The 14,534-nt window shown below is 39.2% G+C and overlaps 1 protein-coding gene across 13 annotated transcripts in view; it reads left to right on the top strand.

Annotated features, from left to right (window-relative positions):
- Positions 1-13,863, top strand: part of LOC131425711 (armadillo segment polarity protein) — a 70,214-nt gene extending 56,351 nt beyond the window's left edge. For 9 of the 13 annotated variants that reach the window (XM_058587801.1, XM_058587802.1, XM_058587804.1 and 6 more), the window contains 5 exons: positions 3,053-4,683; positions 9,776-9,979; positions 10,187-10,459; positions 11,098-11,191; positions 12,457-13,863. In XM_058587801.1, coding sequence (XP_058443784.1) covers positions 3,053-4,683; positions 9,776-9,979; positions 10,187-10,459; positions 11,098-11,191; positions 12,457-12,701 — 2,447 coding nt within the window. In that variant the 3' untranslated portion in view covers positions 12,702-13,863. Of the gene's footprint in view, positions 1-3,052; positions 4,684-9,775; positions 9,980-10,186; positions 10,460-11,097; positions 11,192-11,488; positions 12,042-12,456 lie in introns of those variants that run through there. The other 4 variants (XR_009229022.1, XM_058587796.1, XM_058587797.1 and 1 more) reach the window with 4 other exon arrangements.
- The last annotated feature ends 671 nt before the right edge of the window (positions 13,864-14,534 follow it).

Here is a 14,534-nt window from a genome sequence, read left to right as displayed (position 1 = left end):
AGAAGCAAATCTTATCTCGAGTCCAGTATAGAACTGAAGCAAAAGACTGGTGCCACTGTGATTACTTACAAAAAAGTGATTAATACACCTAACAGTGAGATGATACCTTTTTTATCAATTCGCATGTGTTTTTTGCATGGATATTCTTCGGTGTTTTAGTTCTCATGACATTATTCTAATTATCATCGTTTTAAAAGGCAAACTGCAAATCGTATCGAATTTCAATCTTAACGTGTGACAAATGATTGAACATTTCATGAGATGTCGAAGTAAGTTCCAGTTTAGAGTTTTTCGTCATTATTTATGGTACTTCCAGAGCCGGTATTCAGGAATAACCCAAAATGATTCGTCATAAATTAATTTACATCTTCTATATCGGTATGAATTTTAAAAACTCATCATCCTGTAATTCCAGAATCGGATAAAACTCACCAATTTTGTATGGGACCATAAGTCCTTTAATTTGAAGTTTCATTTTTGAAGTTCGATTTGGCCTTTTTGAGAAAATGATTGAGCTTTGAGAAACGATTCGATACTGGAACCGGAATTCTAAAATCGGTGTAGCCGAAATCAGTTAAATTCACCTGAGGAGTGTGCATACATCTTTGAGAAATTGTAGTGCGAATGAAATTTTTGGTTGCCTTCCGAATCAAAAACTGAAATAAATTTATTTGGTAATCGACTATCCAAATCTGATAAACCTGATTAATTTATGTGAAATGGACATTTTTATACGAATCACCCAGTATCTCCTAAACCGTCGTAAACTCGGATCTTCCTAAAAAGTAATATGTTTTATAGGATTTTAAGACCTCTCATTTGAATCATAGATGGTTCTTAGATTTCATTTGAATCTTAGATCGGGTTCAGCCATCTACGAGAGAAATGGCATTATTTTAATTTAGTTTCACATGTCATCCTGTGGTTCCGCAATCAGAAGTCGGATCCAAACGTAATTCAGGAACCCTGTTCGGGAGTATACTACTTTTCATATGAATCTGAGTTTGTAGAAAACGGTTCAGCCATCTCCGAGAAAATTGAGTGAAATTATTTGTCACACACGCATTTGCTGATCTCGACGAACTGAGTCGAATGGTATATGGGAGTTATGTTCATCCAGCATTTATTACTGTAAGTAGTTTAAATCAAAATAATTATGGAATTACTTTCAACTTGAAAATGCTGCCATCATCTGGTTCACGTATGTCAAACTCGAACGATAATGTTGCCAAAAACGAACCGTGCTAAAATCGGTCCGAGGCAAAATGCCATGAAAAAAGATGGTGTACACAGTCTTTTTGGTACTTAGAAACAATTGTATGTAGCAGTATAAAAAATCGTGTTTCATTTGGCTCCGAAACAGCGCTTTATCATCAAACGCGTAAAACTCCCTCCCACACACACACGGAGATTTGCTCAGTTCGTCGAGCTGAATCAATTGGTATATGACATTCGGCCCTACGGACCTCGGAAAATTTTTCTAAAGTTTGAGCGAATTCTATAGCTATTTTTTATATTTATAAAAAAGGTAAAAAAAGAATAAGATTTCAGTGTTTTTACTGTCTATTACAAATTGATATCTTAGTACGACCTCTGTACGAAATGCCGCCCTGTTGTAACCGAACCGTACTACCCTACTCGGTTGATTCAGGCCAATTCAAACCGGAATATTAATAAATCATTACAACGTCATTATAATTGGTCCCCGTAACCGGCGGAAAGAGCATATCAATTTATACTCTGTCTGTCCGATGTAATTACCGTGGCACCGTCAGAGCTTCCATTAAATTTCCTTCGGTTCGGCTGGCTGTTACAAACGAACGTCTCAACGATTTGCCGGTTTGGTTGGCAATGGTCGGCACTCATCGGAAGACGCGAAAAGCCAAACATTATAACGAGAATTAGCTCACCCTTCGGTTGCTGATGGTTGCTCGGTCGCCTCGGAACAGTCAAGATGCCAGCTCGAAGTATCCTCTGTCGAGTGCTGTTGTTATTTATTTGTCTTTGATTAAACGCTCGGCAAAGCACAGACGTCCTGTCTGTTGTGCCCACATATATAAGCCATTCTCTATCCCGGAGTGATTCAAAAGAATAGGAAATAATTTAATAACAAAGAGATTATCCAATGGGAAGACGTTTCTCCCAAGGGGATTTCCCATTATTATTTGGTTTGGTCACCTAAAGACTCTTACCACACATTGGCGAAGATGCCGAAAAGGTTGCCGATTTGTCTCCTCCTTATCTATTTTGCTACCATGTTTGACGACATCCATGAAAAGAAAAGATTTATCTCCTTATCCACACTCCTTATCCTACTTAGCTTGTTTGTGCGGCTTTTTACATTTCCGTTTGAGGACACATTTGAGTGTGTTTACTCGTCTCAATCTGTTTCCGTTCATAAAAAGCGATACCGAGGGGCTTCGATCTTCCTTTGCTTTGCCTCTACTGTGGACCGATAGATGCATCGATGAGGAATGATTGCGTTCTCATTTTTCGCCTCATGAAATTCAAAGGGTATTTAAATAAGGGTCTATTGTCATTGTAAATGTTCCTTGCACTCTATCGGGAAGGTGGAATATATCCGTTTTTCAAACGTAGTCGTCGACAGTTGCTGGTATCAGATTATTTATACAGGATTTTACTGTGATAAGTATTCAGTAAGCTGCAGAAAATTGTCACATCAAAGTTTTGCTATTAGGTATGTAATTTCCGCTGTTCCCCATGAATAATTATACAGTATTCACGGAAACTCCCACGTAATAGCTGATGTCTCAATATGTTTTGATTAGCTGGAACTTTTTTTTTTGCGTTCGTGAAGAATGTATGATTGACATATTAATTTATGATACGTGCAATTCAAGTCGCAAGGACACATTGCTCTGGAATTTTGCCACTTACCACTTTGTTTCAATAGCGAACACCAAAAACACCGGTTGCTTCACATGTGCTGCCAATCCCGACCATTCAGAATGAGACATTACCACCAGACTGCTTATTTTCGAATGAATTATTAATCAAACCTTTCGCATTTTTTCTGTCTCTTCCCTATCAGTGTCACATAACCCTTACAACACATCGGATATGCCGATGCCCTCGGCCAAGGAGCAAACGCTGATGTGGCAACAGAACTCGTACATGAGTGATTCCGGCATCCACTCGGGTGCGGTCACTCAGGTGCCATCGCTCAGTGGCAAGGATGATGAGATGGAAGATGATCCGTTGATGTTCGACATGGATCAGGGATTTTCGCAGAACTTCACCCAGGATCAGGTGGACGATATGAATCAACAACTGAGCCAGACACGCTCCCAGCGTGTCCGGGCTGCCATGTTTCCCGAAACACTCGAGGAAGGCATCGAGTTTCCGTCAACACAGTTTGATCCGCAGCAACCAACGGCAGTCCAGCGTCTGTCCGAGCCGTCACAAATGCTGAAGCATGCCGTGGTCAATCTGATCAACTATCAGGATGATGCTGATCTTGCCACTCGGGCCATTCCAGAGTTAATCAAGCTGTTAAACGATGAAGATCAGGTCGTGGTGTCCCGAACTGCTATGATGGTACACCAGTTGTCGAAGAAGGAAGCTTCACGTCATGCCATTATGAACAGCCCTCAGATGGTTGCCGCTTTGGTGCGTGCTTTGTCACAGAGCAATGATCTTGAAACCACCAAGGGAGCCGTAGGAACACTGCACAATTTATCACACCATCGCCAAGGTTTGCTTGCAATCTTCAAATCCGGTGGAATTCCGGCTCTCGTGAAACTACTTTCCTCACCGGTTGAATCCGTTCTGTTTTACGCTATAACTACGCTGCATAACCTACTGCTTCATCAGGACGGTAGCAAAATGGCGGTTCGTTTGGCCGGTGGTCTACAGAAAATGGTGGCATTGTTGCAGCGCAATAACGTCAAATTCTTAGCCATCGTAACAGATTGCCTGCAAATTCTTGCTTATGGAAACCAGGAAAGTAAATTAATCATTCTTGCTTCCACGGGACCGATCGAATTGGTCCGTATCATGCGTTCGTATGACTACGAGAAGCTTCTCTGGACAACTTCTCGGGTGTTGAAGGTTCTGTCGGTTTGCTCGAGCAACAAACCAGCCATCGTCGAAGCTGGCGGTATGCAAGCACTAGCCATGCATTTGGGTAATCCATCCCAGCGATTGGTCCAAAACTGCCTGTGGACGTTGCGTAATCTTTCGGATGCTGCTACCAAGGTAGACGGTTTGGAAACACTGCTTTCCGGTTTGGTAACTGTGCTCGGATCATCCGACGTAAATGTTGTAACATGCGCTGCCGGCATCCTGTCCAATCTGACCTGTAACAACCAGCGCAACAAGGTCACCGTTTGCCAGGTGGGTGGTGTCGAAGCTTTGGTTGGTACCATCATCAACGCTGGCGATCGCGAAGAAATCACCGAACCGGCGGTTTGTGCTCTTCGCCATCTGACGTCCCGCCATCCGGAGTCGGAATCGGCACAAAACATTGTCCGCAATGGATATGGACTTCCGGTTATCGTGAAGCTTCTCAATCCACCATCACGCTGGCCGTTGATCAAGGCGGTCATTGGATTGATTCGTAATTTGGCATTGTGCCCGCTGAATGCGGCTCCGTTGCGCGAGAACGGCGCTATCCATTTGCTGGTGCGGTTGCTGTTCAAGGCGTTCCAGGATACCCAGAGAGTGAGTATTATTTATTTCTAACGTTTTTTGATCGTTTTATATAGTTTCTACCATATGATTATATAACAAAATTTACACTCTAGAAACTCTCAGAGTTCAAACACTAATGTACAATGCAATATGATCATATGAAAGAGGTTATTTTGAACACATTTTCTTTTCTAAAAATCACCATGCACTCCTAAGATTTTTTAGAGCCACTAAACCTGCTTTTCTTCCGAATAGAAGTTCGGTGTCTGTGAGTTGACCCAATTTTCAACTGCGTTCTTAATTACCTTGTTTTTTTGAATGGTTTTCGAACGAGTTCTCAAAAAACAGAAGTAATCATGTAAGGTCGATATTGTACGGTGGGAGGTTAAAAAACGAAATTCTTCATTGTTCTCTTGAGTCTCGGTTAAGGAGCGGTTAAGTTTCCTTTACTCATTACACATTCACTTAAATTGGATTTCCGATCTAAGCTGTTCATATCTCGATAAATGATTTTTTCAGGAAAACCGACGTTTCGTCTCATCGGCACTTTGTGCGAACTAACTTCTAATCTACTGATATATCAGCCCGAATTAACATTTGTTGATTACGGTACCTAAAAGTAGTGTTTTGATGAAACGCGTGTGTCCCATCCAAAGTAGAGATGATCATTTTTTGAACTTGATTCTCAGTAGGGGAATTGTCAACATAATTCGCATTTCCAAGGCATCTAACATCTCATCGTTATAGGCATTTAAAAAAAATTCTATTTCACTCTACCTCAATGATATATGCTTCTCCGTGAAACTATCATGTACTGATAACTTCAAACTGTTTCATCTGATAAAGTTGTGTATACTCGCCAAACTGGTGCCACACCAGCATTATGATACCGACTAAGGTAGATCTGAATGTTCTGTTGTATCCTCCTCCCATTGACGCTCAATGATCAGATATGACTATGCTTTTTTCCAAAGTGAAAGGATTTAACGGCTATTTTTTATCACAAACTTGATGTCAAGAACCTCGTCGATAACGTAGTGTCGAACGCTTACAAACTTCTAGGCTTCATATTTCGGACCACAATTCGAATCGGATTGATTAAAATTAACGTTTATGTTTCGGAAGAATTTTTTTGCAACACCTGGAATTCCTCAGGGGGGTCACCTCACCCCTTGGATCTTCTTGCTGTACTCTAACGATGACAATTGGTAATCTTTGCAGATTGGTGCAAACTAAATGACATGGCCGTAAATCCCGTCAAATGCTCGATCATTACGTTTACGAGGAAAAAAGTGTCTTGAATTATTTAACAAAAAGATTAAATTTCAATTAAAACAAATTTACTATTAGTTCAATCTAAGATGTGCTTTTTATTCATTTAATTGTGTATTATTAATTACAGTATCTCAATTAGGCTGCATGAAGAAACTACGAACTTTTGAGTTCATTTCAGCTGTTAGGGTCTGTGCAGATTACTCTGCATCCGATTCAGCTGATTTTGTTCAAGATTTTCGAAATTTTTCTATAGTTGTAGCTTCTTGTTTATATTAAGAGAGTTCTCTTTTCACGAGAGCCCAATACCGCTCGATATATCGCAACTTCGGGCAGCTAGATGAATTCGCCTCCTTCGGAACAAAATGGAAACCATTCGCTTTATACCATTTCAAAACATCTTTGGTTAGTGACAAGATGCCAAATTAGGCCAGAAGAGCGAAGGAGCGTCATGACCAGAGTTGCACTGAGTCGTGATCATCATCCACACGTCAAAGCATACGAAATAGTTCCGGCACGAACCAAAATGATCGTCATTCAAAGTACGGCGAACAGGAACAAAAGTGACGCGAGAGTGTCAACACGCAGAAAGTAAAATAATTCGAATGAGAGAAGAGATCGGTTATTCTCTGTATGTTTGTAAAACGGTCAGTTTATAGTTCTTTGCAGTTTTTTTTGGAAAATAAATTCAAAATCGAATGTTTGGAATAATTGGATTGCTCGTATCCTCAACTTTTTTGCCGTAGCAATGGTGAAATTATCTACTGCAGTAAGTCAAATATCAGTGAAACGTGCCTTCAGTACATTGGGCTTGATTTTATTTGATTTGTGGACAGCTATCTACGAAGAAGTTTTTGGAGGATGTTTTACTTGCTGAGCTAAATAAACAGTTGCTTGAAAATACTCTTCCCATACTCTATGATTGAACAAATTATTACATAACACACTGCAGTATAGATTTCATTTCATGTAGTACCAAGATGTACATTTTCCACTCTAGTTGAACTTTGAAAACATGAAACACGCGCAAGAATTTGAATGCAACTGAGTAAGTACAGTTATTGTATATACATAACACATGGATCAATAAGTCCCGAGACTAGCAATGGAAACAACATTTTTTTTGCAAAATTTTTTTTTATTCATCAACATAATCACCTTTTAGGGTGATACAATGGTTCCAACGTTTTCCAATTTTTCAATACCATATTTATAAAAAAATTTATCTTTCGCTTCAAAATAAGCTTCAGTTTCAGCGATGACCTTCTCATTTGAGCCAAATCTTTTTCCCTGGAGCATTTTTTTAAGATCAGCAAAGATCGAGTAGTCACTGGGGGCTAAATCTGGCAAGTATGGGGTGTGGGGAAGCAGATCAAAGCCCAATTCGTTCAATTTCGCCATTGTTTTCATCGACTTGTGGCAGGGTGTTTTTGTTCCATCGAAAGCAATCGCGGCACCCACTTGGAAAAAAAACCTTTTTCATGCTCAATTTTTCATGAAGGATAGTAAATACACTTCCATATGATATCTGTGTCATCTCAGCAATCTCACGGAGCTTCACTTTACGATCTTTCATTATAATTTTTGTCACTTCACTCACATTTTCCGGTGTAACGGTTTCCACAGGTCTACCCGAGCGTTCCGCGTCATTTGTGTCCGTACGACCACGTTTAACCTCGGCGAACCACCGACAAATCGTTGCTTTTGATGGACAAGAGTCCGGATAACATTTTTCAATCCATTGTTTCGCTTGCACGGTGCTTTTACCCATTAAAAAACAATGTTTTATCAAAACACGAAACTCGTTTTTTTTTCATTTTTTAAACAAACTACAAAACGACTTTACTCCAACCTCGATAGCTCAGCTGTTTCTGGTCGACTTAAAATTTTGACCCGTTTCAAGCAAAGGTTAGTACTCTAGAAAGACGTGGTTACTGGTTTACTACGAGCGTCATCTCTGCTTTAGTCTCGGGACTTATTGATCCATGTGTTACAATCGTTCTTCCTTTTCTTTTCCTTAAAAATATGTAGAGAAAACTTCTTGAACTGAAAGCTATGGATATTTATGTTACATGACCTAATTTGCATTGAAAGACATAATCAACTATTCGATTTGTATTGAGACAAAAGTGTTTTGTTTTGATCACATTTATTTTTATCTAAAACTGCCTACTACGATTAAAAATTCCGTCGCAACACGATCTCGTAAATAGAGGTGGAATTCTTATTCTACCAAAGCTATAAGACTGCCAGTTATTAATCGTTGTAATAAAGTCTACTTTGATGTTCAAAATCATTTTCTGACGTCACCTGACGTACAAGATGATGCAAGTCTGGTGTTGATTTCGCTCTATCAGTACATCTTTGGTAATGTTAAAAATCGAAAAATTCGATATTATGAATCGGTTTGCTTCAATTTTCATATAGATATTGATTCATTGGATTGCGAATGCTTTTTTATTTTCGTTCTATGAACTAAGTTAAACCGAGAAAACGTTGTGTTTGACGAATTTTCCTTGCAATTGACGATAACGACGGAAATTGACTCTGCAATTTCAATCATGTTGATTCGCCTCCAAGTGCGCATCAGACTGAACTGACGAAATTTCTCTCTCAGTGAAACTCATACATTATAAATGTCAGTATGTGCAGCTTTTCAGTGAGAGAGCTTGCAAGAGAAACGCTTGTGTCCATCAGTGAATATTCTTTAATTACGCATACTGGATGCAACACTGGTCATGGCGGCGCTCGAACACAGTTGCATATTCCTTGCCAAACCAAATATTTTTTAAGAAACTTGACCTTTCCCTTGGTCCTGAAATGCTTCTCTACGCGGTTCTGTTCCATGGCAATATAAAAAGACATTCCGAGAAGCTGCTTAAAATCTTTTATCACTTAAGATTCATCATCCATCATCACGCAGAAAAACTTCGTCAAATATTCGCGAAATAACATGCGGCTCTAGTCGTCACATTTTGTTTATCATTACGGTTCGATGCAGTTTTCACCTTGACCGACTCCATACCTTGCCGGTACTTGGAAGTTGGAGACAATTTTATTTTCCTAGCCACAGTGCGTACCGAAAGATCTGATCTCTTCTGCAGTATTTGCTTCACAGATACAATGAACAGACATACGTTCATTAGCCTGCGAAATATTTCACACGTTGATGAAGTATTTCCAGAGATATACGTGTATAGTGTTGTCCAGATTTTGTCGCGAACAAGCCTTATACACTTTTTCTGGGATGCTGGGTCTTTTAGTTTTGTGCAATTTGATGGTCCCACAGTCTTCATCGGGTGACTTTGGACTTCGTGAGTCGTATTGTTGAAAAAAGTCAGTCACTTAAGAAATTAACACGTATTTAGCGCAAAATGAACCGTTTATCCTCAACGATCGTGAACTATGGTACCAGAGGCTCGTCACGTTCTTACCAAGACATCATTCTGATGCTCAAAATTCATCGAAGCATTGAACTAAATACAGCTTGATTTTCCGATGTCGAAAGTTTTTAAAAGGATTTGTGTGCATCGTTTTACTGACATTCATTTATAAATTACTTATTTGTTCTTTTCTTGCAATCCTATGTATTATCCGTGAGCTTGTCCTAATGGGAAGTTAGATAGATCATAATTTGGTTTAGTAGCGAGAAGGATTAAAAGTATAAGAAAAAAGTGTTCAAAATCTCTAGTTAATAAATAATTCAGCAAAATTCGACGAAGCAGCTAAGATGAGATATTTTTTTTTCATAGAAACATTTTCAAAGCGAAACATTTTGACTAAATGCTATTCCTTTAATTGAACGATTTTAAACAGTTGCTATAATGTAATTTACTATTTTACTTTTCAGCAACGCTCCTCGGTAGCCACCAACGGCTCACAGCCGCCAGGTGCGTATGCCGATGGTGTTCGTATGGAGGAAATCGTTGAAGGAACGGTTGGCGCCTTGCATATTCTCTCGAAGGAGGACCTCAACCGACAGCTCATCCGCCAGCAGAACGTAATTCCAATCTTTGTGCAGCTTCTGTTCTACAACGACATTGAAAACATCCAGGTATGTTAGTTTTTTTCCCCCAGAATCAGTTTCCTGCCTTTGCCACTGTACAAATTCCCGGGCAGCGCTCATGCGCAATAACGCTCCAAGGATCCATCATTTATTATATCGGAGGGGCGTGTTTGTTTCGCCTGTGTTGACACCGACACAGTCAATGTGTGTGTGTGTTTGAGTTTAATGTTTCCCCATGAACATTGATCGTTCCAGCGCGTTGCGGCTGGAGTTCTATGCGAGCTAGCCATCGATAAAGAGGTAGCCGAGATGATCGAAGCCGAAGGAGCTACCGCACCACTCACCGAACTGCTCAATTCCGCTAACGAAGGTGTTGCTACATATGCGGCCGCCGTCCTGTACAAGATGAGCGAGGACAAATCGATGGACTACAAGAAACGATTCTCCAGCGAACTGACCACCCTGCCGGTGTTCCGCGACGACAGTATGTGGAACAACGGGGAGCTTGGGATGGGACCGGATCTGCAGGTATGAAACGAATCTTTGGTTTTCCGGGTAGAAGCTAGAAAACATTAACACGTTTGTGGCGAGCGTGTGGAAGGTTTAACGAAATCACATAGAATTTCCAATCGCTATCGGTACGAAGGTTTCTTTTTTCTTGATCCTTCAAGTGACGTTTAACGTGGGAAAAGAGGTAATATTTTACTGTTTCAAGTAAGGAGGATACCACATTTGTGATAATTTATGTAAACGTAAAGTTACATGAACGTATGTTCCACAAAATGGTACTGATTAAACTTGTCGAGGTTTCGATTATAGTCTAGACCGCACAATGAAGTTTTTTTTTACTCTCTTATATTTACTAGTGATTATAGCAAAAAAATTGGAAAATTTAGCACGGCTTCTCTTTCGCTGACGATTGGAAATTGTTTATGTTTTGTGCTACTGGAATTCCGCATGTAAGAATGCAATACAGTGCGGTTATCCAGAGAGCCAATCCGCATGATTCGAAAAATGTCTATTCTTTATTTTCTATACACATTTCTTTTTCTTTTTTATTTTCTTTATTATTGTGTTTCCTCATATCTTCAACCACAAAAATTGTCTCCAAAAATCCACTATCACAATTGGTTCATCTAAAACCTACAATCCTTTAACGGGCATAGGACATCCTCTCCCCCGATCAGGCCTATGAAGGTCTCTATGGACAAGGTCCTCCTAGCGTGCACAGCTCGCACGGTGGTCGTGCATTCCAGCAAGGTACGTAAGCTTGCTTTCGATAGTAGTTGGTGGTTATACACTATTGGTGGGTAAATCGTACACCACACAAACAATAGTTCATCATGAATTTAGGTACTAACACGATACGTTCACTAACATTTTTCCCGAGCTGCGGAACTTATCAGTCCATGCAAAATATCGAAACGTAGACAGAACCTAGACTTACAAACAACTGTTAATCTGTTTTTGCCAAATACCATAAAACCATAGCTCCACGTAAATTAACCCGATTAATCCTTCTATTGCATTCTTCAATTTGCTTACGTATACTTTCAGCTAAACCAGCCTAACATATATCATCACTAAAGAAACAAAAGTCTAATAACAAATAATTACTGAACCAGTAGTCATTCCTTCTATTGCAAAAACCCGCTCGAGTATCGGTTTTTCTCCATAACAAGCATTTTCTCCGTCTAACGAATCATTTCTGCGCAGTTAGTATCGTAGTGCTTTCACGTCCAGACAAAGCAAATGTATTGTTGAACTTATAGTTTTTCTCTTGTTTGTTACCCCTTTCTACAATTTCGTTAGGCGTACATGCAAACAAGTGGTAGTAAATAAACTAACGAATAATGAGTAACGGTGTAATATGGAAAATAACGTTGTTTGTTGATGAAAAAAAAGGCTATAAGTAAAAGTGAAAGATACATTTATAATAAAATGGCATGAAAAGACTAAAACATTGAAACATGAAAATAACAAACAAACAAACAAGCAAACAAAATAGTACGAAGGACATCATAACAAAACGTTCCACCCAATGGAGGAGCGCAGCGGTGAGCGAAACAAACAAACAAAACAAACAAACGAAGCCTAGCAGTAGTAAACATCGCATTCTTGCGCGTTTTGTCCCCACTCATGGGCGGATTCACTACTAAGCTCTGAATAGGTGACTATCGAATGAGTAGATATGGATTTGCGTTTTTCGTTTGTCAATTTTTTTGCACCGTCTGATTTTTCTGTTTCATTTACTTCTCATACGTTGAAATTATTTGGAAAATATGGACGCACTGATTCAAATAGTCTCATATGAATAGACCATATGCTACAACCTTTGATTTCATTCTTCAGTTTGAACGTTTTTGTTATGATTGGTCCTGCAAGCTAATTTACAGTATTTCTGCCTGCAACCCAATGCAGCTTAGTGTGGTTTTGGTTTTCCTTTCGGCATCATGCATTTCTGCTCAGCTAACAAATCGTTTTGTCTTTTTTTCTTCGTACCTTCCGACCAACCCTCCTTCTAGGATATGATACACTGCCGATAGATTCCATGCAGGGACTGGAAATTGGTGGCGGCGGTGGAGGTGGCAACAGCGGAAACAATGTTCCCGGTGGTCCCTCATCCGGTCAACCTACATCACCGTACCCGATGGACATGGACGTGGGCGAAATGGACGCCAGTGAGTTGACGTTCGATCATCTGGACGTGATGCCATCACCGCCACAGGACAACAATCAGGTCGCTGCTTGGTACGACACTGATTTGTAAGAATGCACCGCAGTGTCGCAATTCATAACGTCTATATGTAGCTTAATCTATACATAGTGCTTCCAGTGTATCGACAATGATTCACGTTAAAGGGCAGCTTTAACAAGTACTTCGTTCTCTGTTTTATTAACATTTTCAGCAAAGGGTTTGACATTTGTCAACGCGAGACGAATGATAAATTTTATGTTTAATTTTTTTTTTTTATTGACCATGTGCGCACTGGCTATGGTCGCATGTTTTTCCCATCCCGAAAATGGAAGCAACATGCGATCACTGTCGGTACAGCATTTCTCATGACGTGCAGCTCGGTAATCCTTTACTTACAAAAAAAAATCAGCTATATAGCTCATAAGTCTTTTCCAATGATCTACTTAAAATTTACTAGTTCATAAATTTGGAAGAAAGACCAAGAAGGATTGCTTCTAATGGATGTTTGCTACTGCATTTTGACACCCATTCACGAAACACCTGGATCAATAAAATACGAATGATTCAAACGAACAGGATTCGAGATGATTATTGTTTCAAAGAATAGAACAAAAACATAAACCGCATTATAAATCATAAACAAAAACATAGTATAAATGTTATGCAATCACACAGTAAGAATTTTCGAATCACTTAACAAAATGGACGGACTCTACGTAGTAGCGTCAATATTTGAATTACGTAATCGGTTAATTGGTAGAAAATCATCAATAACTATTATGAAAAACCCTATTAATCGAAGTTCAGACGTTATCCGCCGAACTGAAGCATTTTTTCTTTGCTCGATTAATTCGGTGAACTGACGACATTTGAAGAACAAACGAAGACTGTCTGACTCCTTTGACAGACACTGTTTCATTAGCGATCAGTTCTCGATCCATTTTTTTTCGAAAGGAAATGTTTTAGTATTCTCTATTTTAACGAATGGAGTTATCCATAAGATCCTTTTTTTATAACATCTAATTTACATACGATTAAGATTCGATACAAACTGAATGAAACCAGAATGTTTCTCTATTATTTAACGAAAAATATACAATGCCTATTACAATTTGGAATATGATTATTTGATTATTAAAATTATATATTATATATTACATGAAGCAAACAAAACCTTCCTTTCAGTATATAAGAAAACGTAAGGAGAAAAATATATTAAAAAGTATAAAATCGATTCACAAAGTTGCATAATTAAGGATGACACCTCGACTCCCTGAACACAGGTCTTAATAGTTAGGAAAGTACAGATCTCAATTCAAATTTGTATTTAAAAAATCAACAGAATTATGATAGATTCTAACAGAAGCGCAACTAAATATTCGCGGGGCAAAAAAACTTGGGGGTTCTTTTTAAATTCTTTATTTAAACTTCTGAATTTTAATAAAATCGAACTGTCCCATATACATAGAACATTCTATAGGATATGGGACAATTATGCGTAGAACGGCAGTTAAAGAAGGTAAAAGAGTTGCAGTAAAACCAGCTTTTAATCGGACCCTCGGAGACCCCTAGTGTTATCATTATCATTTAAATTTTAAATATGATTTCGGGCATATGGCCGCCACGACTATTTTTTCACAAAGGTCATTCTGGAGGTCCAATTTTCGACCACTTTGAGGGCGTATTTCAGCAATTACACGTTGGATATTGGTTTTCAAAGCAATGACTTCACGTATTCTCACAAAAAACAATCGAGTAACATCAAATCACACGAGCGCGGAGGCCAATTCATCGGTCCATTTCTCGAAATTAGACCTGTGCGCTGCCGCACCAAGCCGCCGCCGCCGCTAGTTTCGACACGCCGCCAATTTAAGAAGAAGATAATCAGCGCGCCGGTTATCACAA

Source organism: Malaya genurostris, chromosome 1 (assembly GCF_030247185.1).
Source record: "Malaya genurostris strain Urasoe2022 chromosome 1, Malgen_1.1, whole genome shotgun sequence".
Classification (NCBI taxonomy): domain Eukaryota; kingdom Metazoa; phylum Arthropoda; class Insecta; order Diptera; family Culicidae; genus Malaya; species Malaya genurostris.
The sequence above is the reverse complement of the archived record's forward strand: the minus strand, read 5'-3'. Positions and strand labels throughout refer to the sequence as shown.